Source organism: Terrapene carolina, unplaced genomic scaffold (genome assembly GCF_002925995.2).
Source record: "Terrapene carolina triunguis isolate 2854851 unplaced genomic scaffold, T_m_triunguis-2.0 Scaffold210, whole genome shotgun sequence".
Lineage (NCBI taxonomy): Eukaryota > Metazoa > Chordata > Testudines > Emydidae > Terrapene > Terrapene triunguis.
In genome coordinates, this window is record NW_020664561.1 from 27213748 (window position 1) to 27230275 (window position 16528).

General features: G+C 37.7%; 1 protein-coding gene across 3 annotated transcripts in view; it reads right to left on the reverse strand.

The window, feature by feature from the left end:
* Window positions 1–12207: 12207 nt before the first annotated feature.
* Window positions 12208–16528, reverse strand: part of LOC112115847 (protein FAM102B) — a 45079-nt gene continuing 40758 nt past the window's right edge. For 2 of the 3 annotated variants that reach the window (XM_024213042.2, XM_024213044.3), the window contains 4 exons: window positions 16243–16429; window positions 16012–16166; window positions 15496–15565; window positions 12208–13247 (listed from right to left, as the gene is read on the reverse strand). In XM_024213042.2, coding sequence (XP_024068810.1) covers window positions 13205–13247; window positions 15496–15565; window positions 16012–16166; window positions 16243–16429 — 455 coding nt within the window. In that variant the 3' untranslated portion in view covers window positions 12208–13204. The remainder of the gene's footprint in view (window positions 13248–15495; window positions 15566–16011; window positions 16167–16242; window positions 16430–16528) is intronic. The other variant, XM_024213043.2, reaches the window with a different exon arrangement.

Sequence of the window (16528 nt, forward strand, 5' to 3'; positions counted from 1 at the left end):
TTGTTTGCTTTCCCCTTATGTATCTCTCAAGTATCATAATTACACTCTTTTAGGTATGTTGGGAGTATATATACAGATTTCACTAGCTGTAACTGAGTCCCCCGAGACTAGTCATGTGAATGGTGGTGTGGTAGAGCACTACGGCGTCACCACCTATCTAGCTATAGGTTTCACATATTGATTCTAATGCTAAAACCTAGACAACAGTTATAATTATAGCATATGTCAGCTATAAAACAAGCTGTTGGGTAAGGAGGACCAAAATGTTAATATTTTTGGTAAAATTTACCTACATTTTTTTTGCTTGCAAGTTAATTTTTTTTTTTTTTTTGGTTGAAAGGGTGAATGTGAAGACAGAGAAATGGAAATTCAGAAAGCCTATCTTATTGATCACTGTATAGTGTAGCTGGAAGAGAAATAAAAGCAGCAGGTAGAAGACATGTAGCAGGATGGGAGGGGGGGAGAGAGGGGGAGAAAAAGCATAAATTTGGACTAATACAGAAGTAAAAATATTCCTGTAGAATCAGCCACTAATGGAGAGATGGGCATAGCCATTGTACCAGTTCTTATATGTTTTCTTTCTCCTTCCCTTTTTTGGTCATCTTATTGTAGCAGCACTGAACCCATGGACATAACTTGATGGAAACATAGGGATATGTCCTCCTCTGTACTTGTGTAAGGCCCATTAACGTGAGAGTCTCACAACTGTAGGTGGTGTTTATTAAAAAAAACACTTTCGATGGATGTCATTGCAACCCCGAGCACAGTTTCAGGCTTGGAGAAAGTCAAATGCTTCTTCTAGGTTAATGGGAAAAGTGGTACAGCTAGTTAGTTAGTGGTGGCAGGAGAAGTTCAATGAGAATAATCTGATGGGAAAGTAGCAGGCATTAAAATGTAAAAGTACTGTATTACTAAATAAAATGTGTTCCCACCGTTTTCTGTTAAATATCTCTGACTTCTGTTTATTTTATTAAAGATTTTTAAACTTCCTAGATCTGCTTTAAGGAAAAATTACCCTCAAAGTAATAAGTAATTGTTCCCTAAAAATACATGCTATTCCTAATACTCTCAATAGAAATAGAAGGCTGTGCAATACCTGTGATAGTGGAGCTGTGAGATTTAGGCCATGGAGATGATTCTACTAGAAAGAGCTGGCCTGCCTGCCTTAGGCAAGGATATATCACACATATAAATGTGTAGTAAACAAACTATTTATTAATCTCCAAGAACTAAAACTGTTATGTATGCACAAGAATAGCATGTTCACACATGTTGCAAAATTTGTCCAAGATAAGTAATATTTTTGATGTGACTAGGTCAAGGAACATGGTTTTCTTTTGTTAATATCTGATAAATGCTAAAATGTTTCTCATGGGTAATGCACAATTAACTAGTGAACAGGCCTCACTCCTTGGATGCTCCCACTGCTGTCACTGGCAGATTTGGGGGGGGGGGGGCAAGTGCTGCAGGATCAGGCTTAACGTTTGTGAGATATTTACAAAAATGTAAAGCAGTTCTGTGTAAAGACTAACTAGTGTCGTAGAGGATGACCTTTGCTCCACCTTCAGAATCTGTGGGTGGGGAGGCTCCTGTCTCTTCTGGCCCTCCTTCAACTCTCAAATCATTCATGGTGAAAGAGCAGACAGAAAAGGCAGGCAGTAACTTAGAGCAGAGGGATAGGTTCAGAATCTATAAGTAGGATGAGTTTCTCTGAAAGAAACAAATGCTTTGAAGCATTCCACCTCCTTCCAAATGCTTTTATAACTTCTTGATACTTTTACTTTGTTTTGTGTGGAATTTTTTCATCCCTGTTAAACAGCTATGCTTACTAAATGTTAACTTGTAATCAAAAACTATTTAGAACTACTTCCTCGGTGGTTTATTTTTTTTTGGCTGCACAGTTATCTTGTAAAATGCCTTAAATGTTACACATGTGAACTTCAAAGCTTGTAAATAAACTGTTCTTTGGCTAATAATGAGCCTGTTTAATTAGTGCAGAGTTCAGTACCATTAGCTTGGCCATTTTTTTGAAGATATCCGTGCAACTCAGTGGTGAACTGTAAGGCACATTTAGCAGTTACTATATCTGTTAAGGTTTTTTGTTCCCCCGCCCCCTTCCTTCCTTCCCCACTCTGTTTTTTCTTGTTGGTATTTCTTTATTTAGTGTACTTTGTAACCTAGTCATTTAAAATAAGGAACAGGTGGTTCTGGCAGAATTGGAACAACATTTGCCTTGACTATTATGTTACATTACATCTAATTATAGGGGTGCTCATAGAAACACTTACTTTTCTTGAAAAGATCAGACCCCCTAACATTTTGTTCTGTAAACCCAGTTGGAAATTGGTCTCTCTGAATATTGGGTTGGCTACCTTTATCCCAAAGGATTTATAATAGCCTCCAAAAAACTCCACTTACACATAGCAGCACTGATTACTTTTTCCTTCTATAATCTTGACTGTTAGGAATTAGTACTGGATGTTAACATCTTAAAGGGAGAAGAAAGAATCCAAGAACAAATAAATTGTGCTTCTGTGATGCCTTTCATGGGAAGACAAACCACCTCATAAATGTTAAGACATATAAATCTCAGTGAGGTAGGCAGGTAAGCTTCTTTGTAAAAGTGTTCAGAGTCATGGTGAAGTCATGTGACTTGCCCAAGCTATTACAGCCAATCAGTGATAGCCTAAGCCATGGTTCTATGTCTACAATACCACTTATGTCACTTAGGAGTGTGATAAGCCACCCCCCTGAGTGACGTAAGTTACACTGATGTAAGGACTGGTGTGGATTGTGCTATGTTGGCAAGAGAGCTTCTCCCTCCGACAATGCTACCGCTGCTCGTTCATCATCATCACGTTCCTATTACGCCTCTGGTGTTTAGGGCAGTGACGAAGCTCCTCCACTCCTGTCTGTTTCTGGCATGTCTTTCAATGGTTCCCCAGCTGTGCCCCAGGTTTTTCAGCTCAGCTTCCACAGCTCTTCGCCATGTTGTTTTCGGGAGGCTTCATTTTCGCTTGCCTTCAGGTGTCCATCTTATTGCTACTCTGTTGATGGAATCAGTTTCCATCTGAAGCACATGACCGATCCATCTCCAATGCCTCCTGGCAATGATGGTGCTCAGATCCTCTTGGCTGCACTGTGTCAATAGATCTTGGGTTGAGTTTGTTCTGGGCCAAAAGATAGAGGATTTTTCTGAGGCAGGTTGTATGAAATAAAGACAGTTTGGACATGTCATACTTTATAGTGCAGAATGCTGGGGAATGAGAAAGTAGTGTTGAAAGTACGCAGCTCTGATAAATCTTGAGTTTGGTTTTGGTATTGTATTTTGATGATTTCCAGACTGTATTTAAGCTCCTGATGGTGTTCCTGGCTTTACTGATTTTGTTCCGGATGTCCTGGCGTGTTCCACCGTCCTGGCTGATGGTGCTGCCCAAGTACGTGAACGTTTCTACATTGGTGAGAACATAATCCTCTATCCGTACTGGTGATGGTGAGGCAATATTAAAGGTCATGATATCTGTCTTATTGCGGTTGATTTTCAGTCCAATTTGCTGGCTGAATGTGTTGAGTCTAGTTGTTTTTTCTTGTATATGGTGTTGGATATATGATAGGAGAGCGACATCATCTGGAATGTCCAGGTCTTCAAGGGATGAGAAGAGCATCCATTTAATGCCTCTTGGCATGTCTTCTGTTGTATGCTGCATTACCCAGTCGATGGCAATGTTGAAGAGGATTGCAGACATGACACACCCCTGACGTATTCCTGTTTTGACTTCAAAACTGAGCTCACTGATCGACACTGCATGTAAAGTTGAAATAGAAGCTTTTGATGACGTTGATTCTACGGAAAGGAATTCCATATGCCCGCAGAATGTGCCATAGGCTGGTCCTGTGAATGCTATCAAAAGCCTTCTCAAAGTCTATGAAATTAATGTAGAGTTGCCGTTGCCATTCTAAGCACTGTTCTATTATGTTTCATAGAGTGTAGATCTATCTGGTCTGTGCATCCACGCCCTTTCCGAAAACCAGCTTGCTCTTTTCTGAGAACGCTATCAACTGCCTCTGATATACGCTGGACTATGATCTTACACAATATTTTGCTTGGCACAGATAAAAGTTTGATACCACACCAGTTATCACTGAGAGTTCCTTTCTTTGGTATCTTCACTATAACCCCATTGGTCCACTCATCTGGCACTTTCCCTTTCCCAGACTGATGTAAATAGAGGGGCCAGGATAGATGCTGCTAATTTAGGATTTACCTTGAACAATTCTGCATTCAAGTTATCCTTACCAGGAGCTTTCCCATTTTTTAAGGATTTAATGGCTTGAATGATCTCTTCCTTAGTTGGGGTGTCTGCATTGATATTAAGATCTTCTTCTGCCTCCTGGATGTTTGCTTCCTCTTTAGGTGGCTCCCTGTTCAGCAATTCTTTGAAATGCTCTGTTCAGCACATTTCTTGTTCTTTTTCGGTTGTTAGTAGCTGTCCTTGTTTGTTCCTGATGAGTGTTTGTTGGTGTCTTCCGTTTACCGCTGATAAGCCACGTCATTTTGTAGACGGTTCCTTGTTCACCACAAGCAGCTGCATCCTCTGCTTGTGTTGCCAGATTATCAATATAATGCCGTTTGTCCGCTCTCATAAGACGTTTGACCTCCCAGTGTGCCTTGCTGTACTGCTCATGGTATTTGTCCTTTAACTTCTGGGATTTTGTGTCTAAAACTTTTTTCTTCAGGGCTCATCTGGTTTCTATGGCATTCCATGTGCCGGGTGTAATCCACTCCTTCCTTCTCTTCTGCTTGTAGCCTAGACAGGCTTCACTGCTCTGTTTATAAATTGCTGTTACTTTGTCCCACTTCTTGTTGATCTCCTCATCTGCATTCCCCTCCTCTTCATCAAGGTCTGCAAGTGCTTGAAACCTGTTCTTTAACTGCAGAATGAAGGCTTTCTGTATTTCAAGGGACTTTAGCTTGTCAATATCATAATGTCTATGTCCCTTGTTTGGTGGTCCCACACTTCTCTCTTTTAGCTTGATGGAGGCTGTCACAAGGTGGTGGTTGCTGCCAACATCTGCACCCCTTCTCACCTTCACATCTGTCAGTGAGCGTCGCCATTTGCCATTGATCATGATATGATCAATCTGGTTCTTATCTCTGCCATTTGGAGAACACCATGTCAGCTTGTGAATTTCACGATGTTCAAATAGGGTTCCACCGATGACTAGGTCATTCATATTACAGAAATCAACAAGCCTTTCTCCGTTTTCATCATAGTGCCACACCCATGTCTTCCCATTGCTCTGTCGTTGTTTGTGTTGTCCTTACTGACCTTGGCATTCGGGTCTCCCATGACGATAGTTAGGTTGTGGCGTGGTACTCTCTCTAACGCTGCCTGTAGTGTAAGGTAGAATTTGTCCTTTACTTCTTCATCACGGTCATTTGTTGGAGCATAACACTGAATCATGGTGATATTATTGTGTTTCCCTTTAAATCTGGCTCTCATGAGTCTGCTGCTGATAGATTTCCATTAAAGCAGGGAATGCTCCACTCCCTTCTTCAAAAGGATGGCAACACCCTCATGGTGTTGTCCTTCATCCCACCCAGAAAACAGCAAAATTTCTCCCGAGGCTGCTGTTAATCTTCCTGATCCCGTCCATCTGCTCTCGCTGACACCCAGGATGTGTAAGCTGTAGCTTCTCATCTCTGCTGTGACCTGAGCTAGCTTCCCTGCTTCGTTAAGGGTGGATTAATTAAGTCAACAGGAGAGCTCTCGCTGGAGTGCAGCCATAGTCTTATATTAATTTAGCTTAAGTTGGTAATTTACTGATTTGAGTTAAACTGACATAAGCAAAGGTTAAACTGATTCAGGTAGGTCTACATTATGGGGTTTGTACTGGTTTAACCAGAGCAATTTTTAAATTAAACTAGTGTAGTTCTCTAGTATAGTAACACCTTCCCTCAGAATTTCCTGTAATGATAAACAGGACTCTTCATAATAATAAGTTTGATTTTAGATGTTTTAAATATAGGCATTCAGTTAGATAACTTACCAATTTAAAATCTGGGCCCTATAAAAGGTCAATCCTAATACTATAAATGAGGAAGCCAAAGGGGTGTACAGAATAAAAATTTCAGTCTTCATGTGACACTGTCATTGACCAGGAGATGGCACACTTCTCTTAGCAGTCATTGTTTGGGACTCACATGTTAGACCAAGGGTAGGCAACCTATGGCACGCATGCCAAAGGCAGCACACGAGCTGATTTTCAGTGGCACTCACACTGCCCGGGTCCTGGCCACCGGTCCGGGGGGCTCTGCATTTTAATTTAATTTTAAATGAAGTTTCTTAAACATTTTCTTAACCATTTGTTGTATGTAAAGTAAATAATAGTTTAGTTATATATTATAGACTTATAGAAAGATCTTCTAAAAACATTAAAATGTATTACTGTCACGCGAAACCTTACATTAGAGTGAATAAATGAAGACTTGGCACACCACTTCTGAAAGGTTGCCGACCCCTGTGTTAGACTGTCTAAAAGAGTTTGTCTTGATACTGTATTCTTATTATCCTTACCTCTTTGTAAAGTGGTTTGAGGTCTATAGATTGAAAGCACCATATGAGCTAAATAGTATTCCTATTATGACAATCACTGTTTGTAGTAGGAAGTATTACACCATCATAAAATAGGTCTCTTCCTAATTTTAATTAATTTAAACCTATTACAATCTCAATTTACACCTGCTTTGAATCTGCTAATGGATGGGAAAATCATGCTTTATCCTTAGCTTTATTTCTGTACTGCCACAGAAATCAAAGTCAATGTCCTGGAAGCTGTGTAGTTAAATAGGAAAAAAATTTCCTTCCCCAAAAGAGTAAATTTGTGCTAGCACATAATGTTAGACACATCAGAGAGTAGAGAAGAATATTGACTATCTGCAAGGAAGAGGTGTTTGAGCCCTGAACATGACATTCCTGTTTCCAAATGCAAGAACAATCTTATTTGTAGTCACCAAGTTTACGTACAACTGTAACTTCCACTTTGGACCAAGCTTAATTGGTTAATTTAGAAAAATGCACAGGTCTGAAGATGTGTACAATATTTAAAGTCATGTAGTTTTTGAAGAACATCAGCAAAAAAGAAGCTATATTATACCCAAAAGGAGAGAGTCTTAAAATGTAAGTAGATGCCCTCACTAATCCTACTCATTACTGCCTCTGATATGGAAAGGTGCTACATGAGAATCTGCTGCCCTATGCAGTGCAAACCTCTATGTATTTGCTAGCTCTAACTGAAAAATTCCAGGAGGAGGTAGGATTAGTGTGCAGGTATTTATATAAATCACTAGATTTTCTAGGCTCTGCCATGAGGATGTGTGGTTTAATACACAAATCCAGTTAAGTAATAAATCACTTCCCACTCTTCCTGATGATAAATGTTATCCATTTGTGGCATGTCTGACCTGAGAATGCAGTTATAGTAAAATGTAAGCGTTCAGTACTAAGGTGTAAGACCTGGTATTTCATGTCCCTCCTACCCCCCTTTTTTCATTAGAAGGAAAATTCCCCCTCCCTGCCGCCATAGCCATCTTTTCCTTGCCCCCCCAAACAAATGTGTTTACACATTCATATTTCTTGTTCCTTAAAGGTAGTCTCTTTCTCCCCTAACTCCAGAATTAAACTTACCATAGTAATGATCATTTTACATCCTACTATATATATATATATATATATCACACACCCCCCCCCACCACCAAGGAAGAGAGTGAGTAAATAAGACAAAGGGACAGAAGCAGAGGCAGTAGTGGTTTTTTTTTTTTTAAAAGCCCACTACACAAACTACCAATCCTGTCCATAATCTAAAAGGTTTTTTTTTTTTTTTATTTAAACAAATGTGTCTTGAGAGAAAACTTAACAGGATCTGAGTTTGAGTTTCCTTATTGCTACTAATATCCAAAAGTATACTGATGTATTTGTTTTTGATTTTCTATAGCCAACTATGGTGCAGTAACTTAATTCCTCACTGTGCAAGGGTAGCATGGAATGGACCCTATTGCTAAAATAGCCAGGCATATTTTCACGAGCCATTTGTGCTAATTATCTATAGTCCTATCACCGGGCCAGAGTTTTACATTCAAGAATAGTGTTACTGTGCTGTCATAATGAGTAATAAGAAAGAGGTAAAGAAACACTAGGCTTAAAACTGCCTCTTTTTTAGTAAGCTATCATCTATCCAGCAAAGATTGATTTTTAATTTACCATCTCATTTTCCCTTCTTGACAAAACTTTCTCACTTTTCCCCCCCCCTTTTCAGTATAACTGCTTACCATTCATACCATTTAATTTAAACAGAGTTCTGTCCGGAATGTGAAGGATTTTAAAAGTATCAGGGTTTTAAAAAAAAAATATAGCAAGTTGAGTTGTGAGCTTGAAGAATGTCAAGTGCTGGGTAAAGAACTACTGATGTACCTTTACTTGAAAGGGAATTTTGGTTTTTTCCTACTATAAATTTCTGCTTACCGTATGCATAAACAGTCGGGCTTAGTTTTAGTCATCGTTCATCTCTACAGCTCTAACTTTTCCAAGTAATTTGTGGAGATGGTGCTGCTCTCTTTTGTAGTGAGCAATGGGATTTGGGATCATAAGAGTCAGTTTAAATATATTTTTAAAGATGGCAAAGGGGTGCATATAAGAAATGCAGCCTGGGACAGTGTATCTTTAATGTGACCTGCTTGGCACTAAAATGAACTTGCTGTGCCCCAATAAGATGGAGATTTAGCCAGCTCATTATGCAATGCTCATTTGCCTATTAGATTATACTTGAACAACCCCCTCCCTCAAACAGAATTCTTCTGGGCAAGTAATACATGTGTATTTCCCCAAAGAGTCAGGAGAGAAAGCAAAATTATCTACCTACTCCTGGTCAGAAGAGGGAACACCAGGAATCCATCCCAAAACCATTAAGAAGGTTTTCTAGTAGTCCTTCCCAAGAAAGAAGATCTACATTTTTCCTTACTTTTAGACTAGATTCTTTTAATCTCAACAAGCACTTGTTTTTAAAAAACACATTCCAAGCTGAAGACATGATTTTTAATTGTCTACATGAGGCCATTTTTACATTACAAATTTTACATTTTATTAGAAAAACAGATTTTACTATGTCAGTCTCCCTAGATTTCACTATAATACAGTTTACACAAGTAAGTACTGTACCTAAATATGAAGGTCATTCTCCAAGTACAAGAGACATACTTAAGGAATCACTTCATGGAGAGTTTTGTTAAGTGTGAACAATAAACCAACAAAATACAATGGAGATTTATTCAAATTTTGACTTACATACAAATGTTTCCCCCCTACAAGATCTTATGTGGCCGGAGGACAAATGACTTCAACCAAGCTACACAAACTGCCTACTGCATAGGCTTTAGTTATCTGTGTACTTGAAAACAGAATTAAAAGTTGAATTTACCAGGTAAGATACTACACAAGTGTTCGTACAATTGAATTTTAAACAAGGCAGCCTTTAATTACCCATTTTTCCACAAGTAAAAAAATAATAATAATAATTTCAGCCTGTCACCATCTAATGACTTTCTTGTTTTTGACAAGTTTTGTCAAGACATGCACCAAAATCCAATTTGGGAGTAAATAAAACCACATTTGCAAGTTATATATGCAGTTTGGCTTTCAGTTACACAGCTTGCTGCAATAGTAATAAGTGACATAAAAATGCAAAAATTTGCAACGCGAAGGGAGAGGTAATTACGGCTTAATTTCTTCACACTGAAACAGAGTACAAATAGCTTATTACTCAATGTGCAAAAAATCCTGCTGGGGGACATAATGGACTTTGCATGAATAGTTGTCAAAATTAGGTATGGAAACCAGAGGATACAAAGGGCTTAAATACTTGTATTGTTATAACTAAAACCCGTGCTTTTTGTACACTACATGATTAATGATGCTGAATGTTATTTCAGCTCCCAGGCACTGAATCAACACATCAATCTGTAGTAACTCATGCTGTACCTCAACCAAATGCTGGACCCATTGATATCAATGCAATCAAAACTACATTTTTCAACAATTTTCTAGGTTTTATGGAAAATTCCAAATGTTCAAGATTCCTCTGAACTAACGGACAATGGCACTTGTTGCTGAATGAAGCAGTTCTACTGAAATAACATTAGGAAAGCCAGAGGGACAAGAGGGGCATTTTTGGTTACTAGATTAACTAGAAATGTCTATCCTGAGTATTTTAAATAAATTATCTGAAACCAACCTGCTCTTTGGAATCACAAACTTATTTTCCTCTAAATAGCAACATTATGGGGTTAGCTTCTGCCCTTATAAACTGTGAATTGTAAATATGCATTTTATATTATTAAAATATGGATTACATTATTTGAAGAAAAGAATCAGTAGCAGCCAGCTCCTATTCCTCAAATTCTTTAAGGACACTTCAAGTTCTGCTTTTTGTGCTTAAAAAATGGTCTTTTACAGTTGTACATTTTTAATAAAGTCTGGTAAATGTCTATCAAATAACATTAGCTGAAGGACTGGATTCATCGATTTAACTTTTTAAAAAAAGCATAGTATGCTAAAGAGGATGAAATAGCAAGATGTGATATTAGGCACCTTGCATATAAAGAGATTGCAAACAAACTAGAAGCATTTAAAAATTAGAGTTACTGGGTTGTGGCAACAAGCAAATTATGGATAGTTTTATAGGAGTAAAAGTCAGTTTAAATCAGTGTGTACAAAACCAACATCCTTAAGTTTCAGGGAAAAAACAGGCCCCTTTTGAAGTCGTGTGCCCCTTAGAATGAGCTATAAAGCTAGCATTGGTGCTCTTAGGCTCCATCACTCTCCATAAACAATTTAGTACTGCAGAAAGTTTTGTCTATTTCATAAAAACACCCTTCATACTTTGTTGCTATGGTTTCTCAGCTTTAACTTAAACCCAGTAACCTTATCAATACTTTCTATTCAAAAATTTGGAAAACAGAAACTGGCATGTTTTAGCTGTACGATGTAAACACACACTAATGGCAACTTTTTTATGAAAGGATCATTTTTACATTTCTTGTAAGCATTTTGTCATCTCCCCCACAATCTCACTCTAACTGCAGTTATTACAAACAAATTGTATTTAATACGTTTTACCCATTAGAACAGTCCAAATTAAAAAAATTACACAAGCAATGGGAAATAGAAAAATACTTCTTTTAAATACCATAATTAAGAAGAAATAGCTCTTATCTAACAGTATTCAACAAAGTTTGAACTCTAAGGTTTCCTTTAAGCTAATATAAATAAAACATTGAGTTCAATAATGAACAGTTTATACTATACACTTACGAAAAAGTAAAACCTATTAAAAACCATGTAAAACAAAATTTTCTTAATACAGCCTAAGAATTAAGACTTCAAATTTTACTTCCAGAGAAGGAACCTAAATACCAATTGATTCAGAGAAGAATTTGAAACCTTCAGAGTGTTAAAGAATAAAATGGCCACAATATTGTTTTGATTCATTCAAACCTATCTGATCATATTGGTAAACTGTATGGCTAATTTTCAGCAAAACTAGGTTTTCTACTGCAATTTAGTACTAAAATACATCTAAACAGCAGGTTTAGTACATCTAAACCTCAACTGTTAGATTGTCATTCCACCAGAAATCTTTTTTAAAAAAATAAGCAAATACTTTTACAGCTGTCAGCAAAACAATGCTTTTGTTAAAAGATCTTTAATTCTCACCTTTTGCTAAAACTAATACATTTTAGACCAAGCCATTCCATTTGTGCAAGTTAAAGTACAGTACATTTTGGTCAAAATGTTTCATGCCTCAAAGTGTAACAATGGACAGATAGTGAAGCTGTTAGTGATTCTACACAAAAAATGTGAGGCCTTTGCCCAGAGATTGATTTTTCAGACTGCAGAGTGCATGTATACTATATAAAGTGCTTCTGTTAGTAAATTATATTGGCAATAGTTAGTCTAGATGTCCATTTATTCTTAAAAGCTTCATTTGGTAATCTATCCTTCCCTCCCCATCTCCCATCCGCAGGAACAAGGCACCTTCAGCTGTAAGAGATAACCCTTCGCAGTTGGGTAGTCTAAGCTAGAAAAACGTGTTCACAGTGGTGTTAAGCTGCTGACTACTTTTCACCTGACACTATCTTCCATTGAACTTTAAGGTTCATGTGTTATTGAAATCACATTTGGAAGAAGCTTTACTTTTTGTTTAGACAGCTGAATCTCACTTACGGAGATTAAAGTTTTATACCCCAAACCATAAATTCATAATATCCTCAGGCATACAAGACCAGCTTGTTGAGTGCTTTACTGTGATTTGGTAATTCTGATGTGAAATTTTAAATATATTTTGTCATTTACATAGGGCCAGAAGTCATACTGATGCACTTAAGCCACCAGATTTTATTTACAAGTAGCAACACATATTGTCTGATGTTATTAGACCTAGTCACTTGTATTTTGCTTTTATATATTTGTCTCTACCATCTGCTACTCAACCTTACAGTTAATTATGCTCAATGCATTTACAAGTTTAATATTACTGAAACAAATAATAGGACATCTTAAAGCACAACTAAGTTGTTTTCTTGGAAACATTAACCCCATTTTATATTAATTATGGCCTGATAGAAGGAATTAGCCATTATAGCACTGAAATGGCAAGTAATATTTTAAAAGTTACTTATGAAGAATTATTTCTAATGGTAGAATTTAAGTTTTGAACTAGATTAATCTAAGACTAATTTTTTTCTAAGGGGCTTCTTCTGAAAGCCAAGTTGCAAACAGAACACATCGTCATCACTAATGAACTTCTATATAAAACTATATTCAAGTAGACACCATTTATCAGGTTTCCACAAGATGTTTTACACGTAAATTACAAAAGCAAGTAATCCACTAACATTAGGTAACAGTCACAACAATGGTTATACACTTGTACAAGGCATAGATACTAAAAATTGCCTTTATACCACTGTAGACATGAAGGATCTTTTATGAGCAGGAGGTACTCAGACAATTCAGACCAAATGTGAGTTGGCCTCTTGAAAGAGTCTCTCTCATCACATCAACTTTGATAACTGTTGGGATTAAATGAACACCTCTTAATTATCCATGGAGGAACTCTACTACTATTCTTCTGTTCAAGTCCTGCTGTTCTAGCGTTTAATCACCACTTGCTCATATGCTCCGGATCCTACCCTGAAAAAATAATGCAAAATAAGTTTTCAGTTCTAACTTAAATGGAAGATACTAACTAATACTGAATATAGAACAATGGAATTTTTGTTTGCTTAAAAATTCAGAGAAAAAAATGAAAAGTGTTTTCAGATGTCTATTTAAATGTATAAAACTGTTATAGTACAACAGCAGAACATGCAGGTTAGAAAATGCCTTATCATGGCATTGATCAATAATTGTTTTCATTTATATATTATAATATATTTATATTTTCAGGCAAGTACAACAGATGATATTTCCCTAGTACACAGTGGTTATGTATGGCCTATTGTTTAAAAAACACTTAAGTCTCACAAAGCCAGTAAAGTTGTATTATTTACCAGAGAAGAAATAAAAGCATCAGTTCCCTCAATCTGGTTACAAGGAGGCACCTGTAGTCAATAATTGGATGGAGTCATGAATTAGTCTTTGACTATGTCTACACAGACCCACAGTGCAGACTATGGAGTGTGAATTGCAGCATGCACCGAATTGTTGAGCTCTAGTTATCCTGCGTGGATACTGCTGGTATGAACTAAAAGGTTGCTAGTTCACATGAACACAGCCCTCTTTCAAACAGGATTATGTTAATGCAAATTACCTTTTAGTTCATGCCACCAGTGTCCAAACAGGGCAATTAGAAGGCAGCATGCTAGCATGCACTGCAATTCACAGTTCTGAACTGCAGGACCAGGTAGCCCTTAGACACAGAATTAAGTCTCTTGCTGCCTTCCCCCTTTACAGAGCACACTGTCACTTGTGTGGTGTGTGCACAACAAAAACACTAACCCAGGAACCAAACCCTGCAACAAACCCCAGTGCCAACTATGTCCACATATCTATTCAAGGGACACCATCATATGACCTAACCACATCAGCCATACCATCAGGGTCTCGTTCACCTGCACATCTACCAATGTGATATATGCCATCATGTGCCAGCAATGCCCCTCTGCCATGTACATTGGCCAAACCGGACAGTCTCTACACAAAAGAATAAGTGGACACAAATCTGACATCAGGAATTATAATGTTCAAAAACCAGTAGGAGAACACTTCAATCTCCCTGGTCACTCAACAACAGACTTCAAAGTACAGACTCCAATGAGAAACTGCAGAACTGGAATTAATTTGCAAACTGGACACCATCAAATTAGGCCTGAATAGAGACTGGGAGTGGATGGGTCACTACAGAGAGACTAACAAATTGATTTAGTTTAAGGTGCCACAAGTACTCCTAGTTGTTTTTACAAAAACTAATTTCCCCTTGCTAAATACTCACACCTTCTTGTCAACTGTTTGAAACGGGCCACCTTGTTTACATTGGTTCATTAACACTACAAAAGTGATTTCCACCCTTTCTTGTCAACTATTGAGAATTGCCTACTTCCAACTTAAATTAAATTGGCTCGTTAGCATTGACCCTCCACTTGGAAAGGCAACTCCTGTCCTTTCATGTGCTGTGTATTTAAATCTCCCTACTGTATGTTCCACTCCATGCATCTGATGAAGTGGGTTTTAGCCCACGAAAGCTTAATGCCCAAATAAATTTGTTAGTCTCTAAAGTGCCACAAGGACTCCTCGTTGTTTTTGCTGATACAGACTAGCATGGCTACCACTCTGAAACCTATATCTGTATAGTCTGCTTGAGAGATCAAAAATGAAAGAAGCAGGAAGGGTACGTCTCAGAATTTACAAATATTTGAAGGATGAAAACACAGAGAAAAAAGATTAAGTATATCGAAATAAGAGTAGCAGCTGTGGGATTAAATTGAAGGGAAAAACAAATTGAGTATCAGGAAAATATCAGAGAGTTTAGATACTAAAAAAATAGTCAAGACTGACAGGAAAAAGGCCTCCTGAGAGCAATTAGCCTACGGAATAATTAGACCCAGAGGAAGTCTATAAGGCCAACATTTTCAAACCTGGATGCTTACAGTTAGGCTTTTGAATACATATTCAGATACCCAGACTGAAATTCAGGTCACTTCCAAGATGCTGAGCAACCCCAGCTCCCAAATGTTCAGCACCTCTGGGTGCCTAAATATGGATTTAGGAACTTAACTTTAAGCATCCAGGTTTGAAAATGTTGCCTTGTATTATCCATATCATCTGATTCATTGAGAAAATGGAACTGGCATATATCAGAAACAAAATATTCATAAAAACCTAGTACAATATGCTTTTGCTAACTGATACTTAACAAGTATTAATGGTTCAAACTACATACCTATTGGGTAGATGATGACTTCCAAAAGAAGTACTCCCCCCAGGGCCCACAAATAATCTCAGCCCTTCTTCTACAAAGGAAAGAAGTTAACATGTTTAAATATGACACCATCAATGTTGCCAAACAAATATTCTCTAAAGAATCTTTTTAAAAAACATTTTAAAATCCATGAACTTTGTAAACTATATTTAAAAACGTTTGCATCTGAAAACAACTGGGACCCAATCATAATAAGCTGTGCTTCAGGGAAGGCAATTTTCTTGTAGGATTGCCCCTGCCCTTTTCTGCACAGACTTAGTTAAAGTGATGAGCCCCAGGGGCACAAAGCCCAGCAACCTTTGCCGCCTCTCAGGAGACAGCAGCAGCCAGGAGTTTTCCTGGAATGGTCTATAAACACACCCTACCCGCACTGGGAGTAGGAGCTGGGGGGGGGATGTTCATTAAATTAGTGCATTTGGGTCTCTACTGTACTGTACGTCATCTTTTCAAGTTTTTACTTGTTTTCCCCATATATACCTTCTGCACTGGAGTCTAAACTGAAGTCTTGACTCTGCAATATTTTTTCAACGATATCATCTGCATCTACTCTGGTGGCATCAACCCGCTTCAGTTGTGACTCTACAGAGTCTTGCTTCACTGGATGCCTGTCAGGATAAATACATTTAGAGATTCTAAAAACTAATTGTCAATACATTTAATTCAGAGTACTGTCACTATAAGAAGCCTTTCAAGTTATGTTAAGTGTACCTGCTGAGTTTTTCTGAAGATATATCTTTAACAGGAGTATCAAAATTATCATCAGTTACTTTTGGTTCAGTCTCTTCACATGGCTCTAGAATACTTCCAATTCCTGTAGATGTACTTCCCACTGAGGTGTTTCTCCTATGGCAGAGATCAGAAAAACTGGATGATCTGGAGTGACATGTGCTATACCCTATTGGAAAATAGAGAAGAGAGCCACATTAGTTACATTATTAACGACCAGGGCTGTGCTTTTCCCCACTATTTGGTTTGTTTTTACTCCTGACGAGAG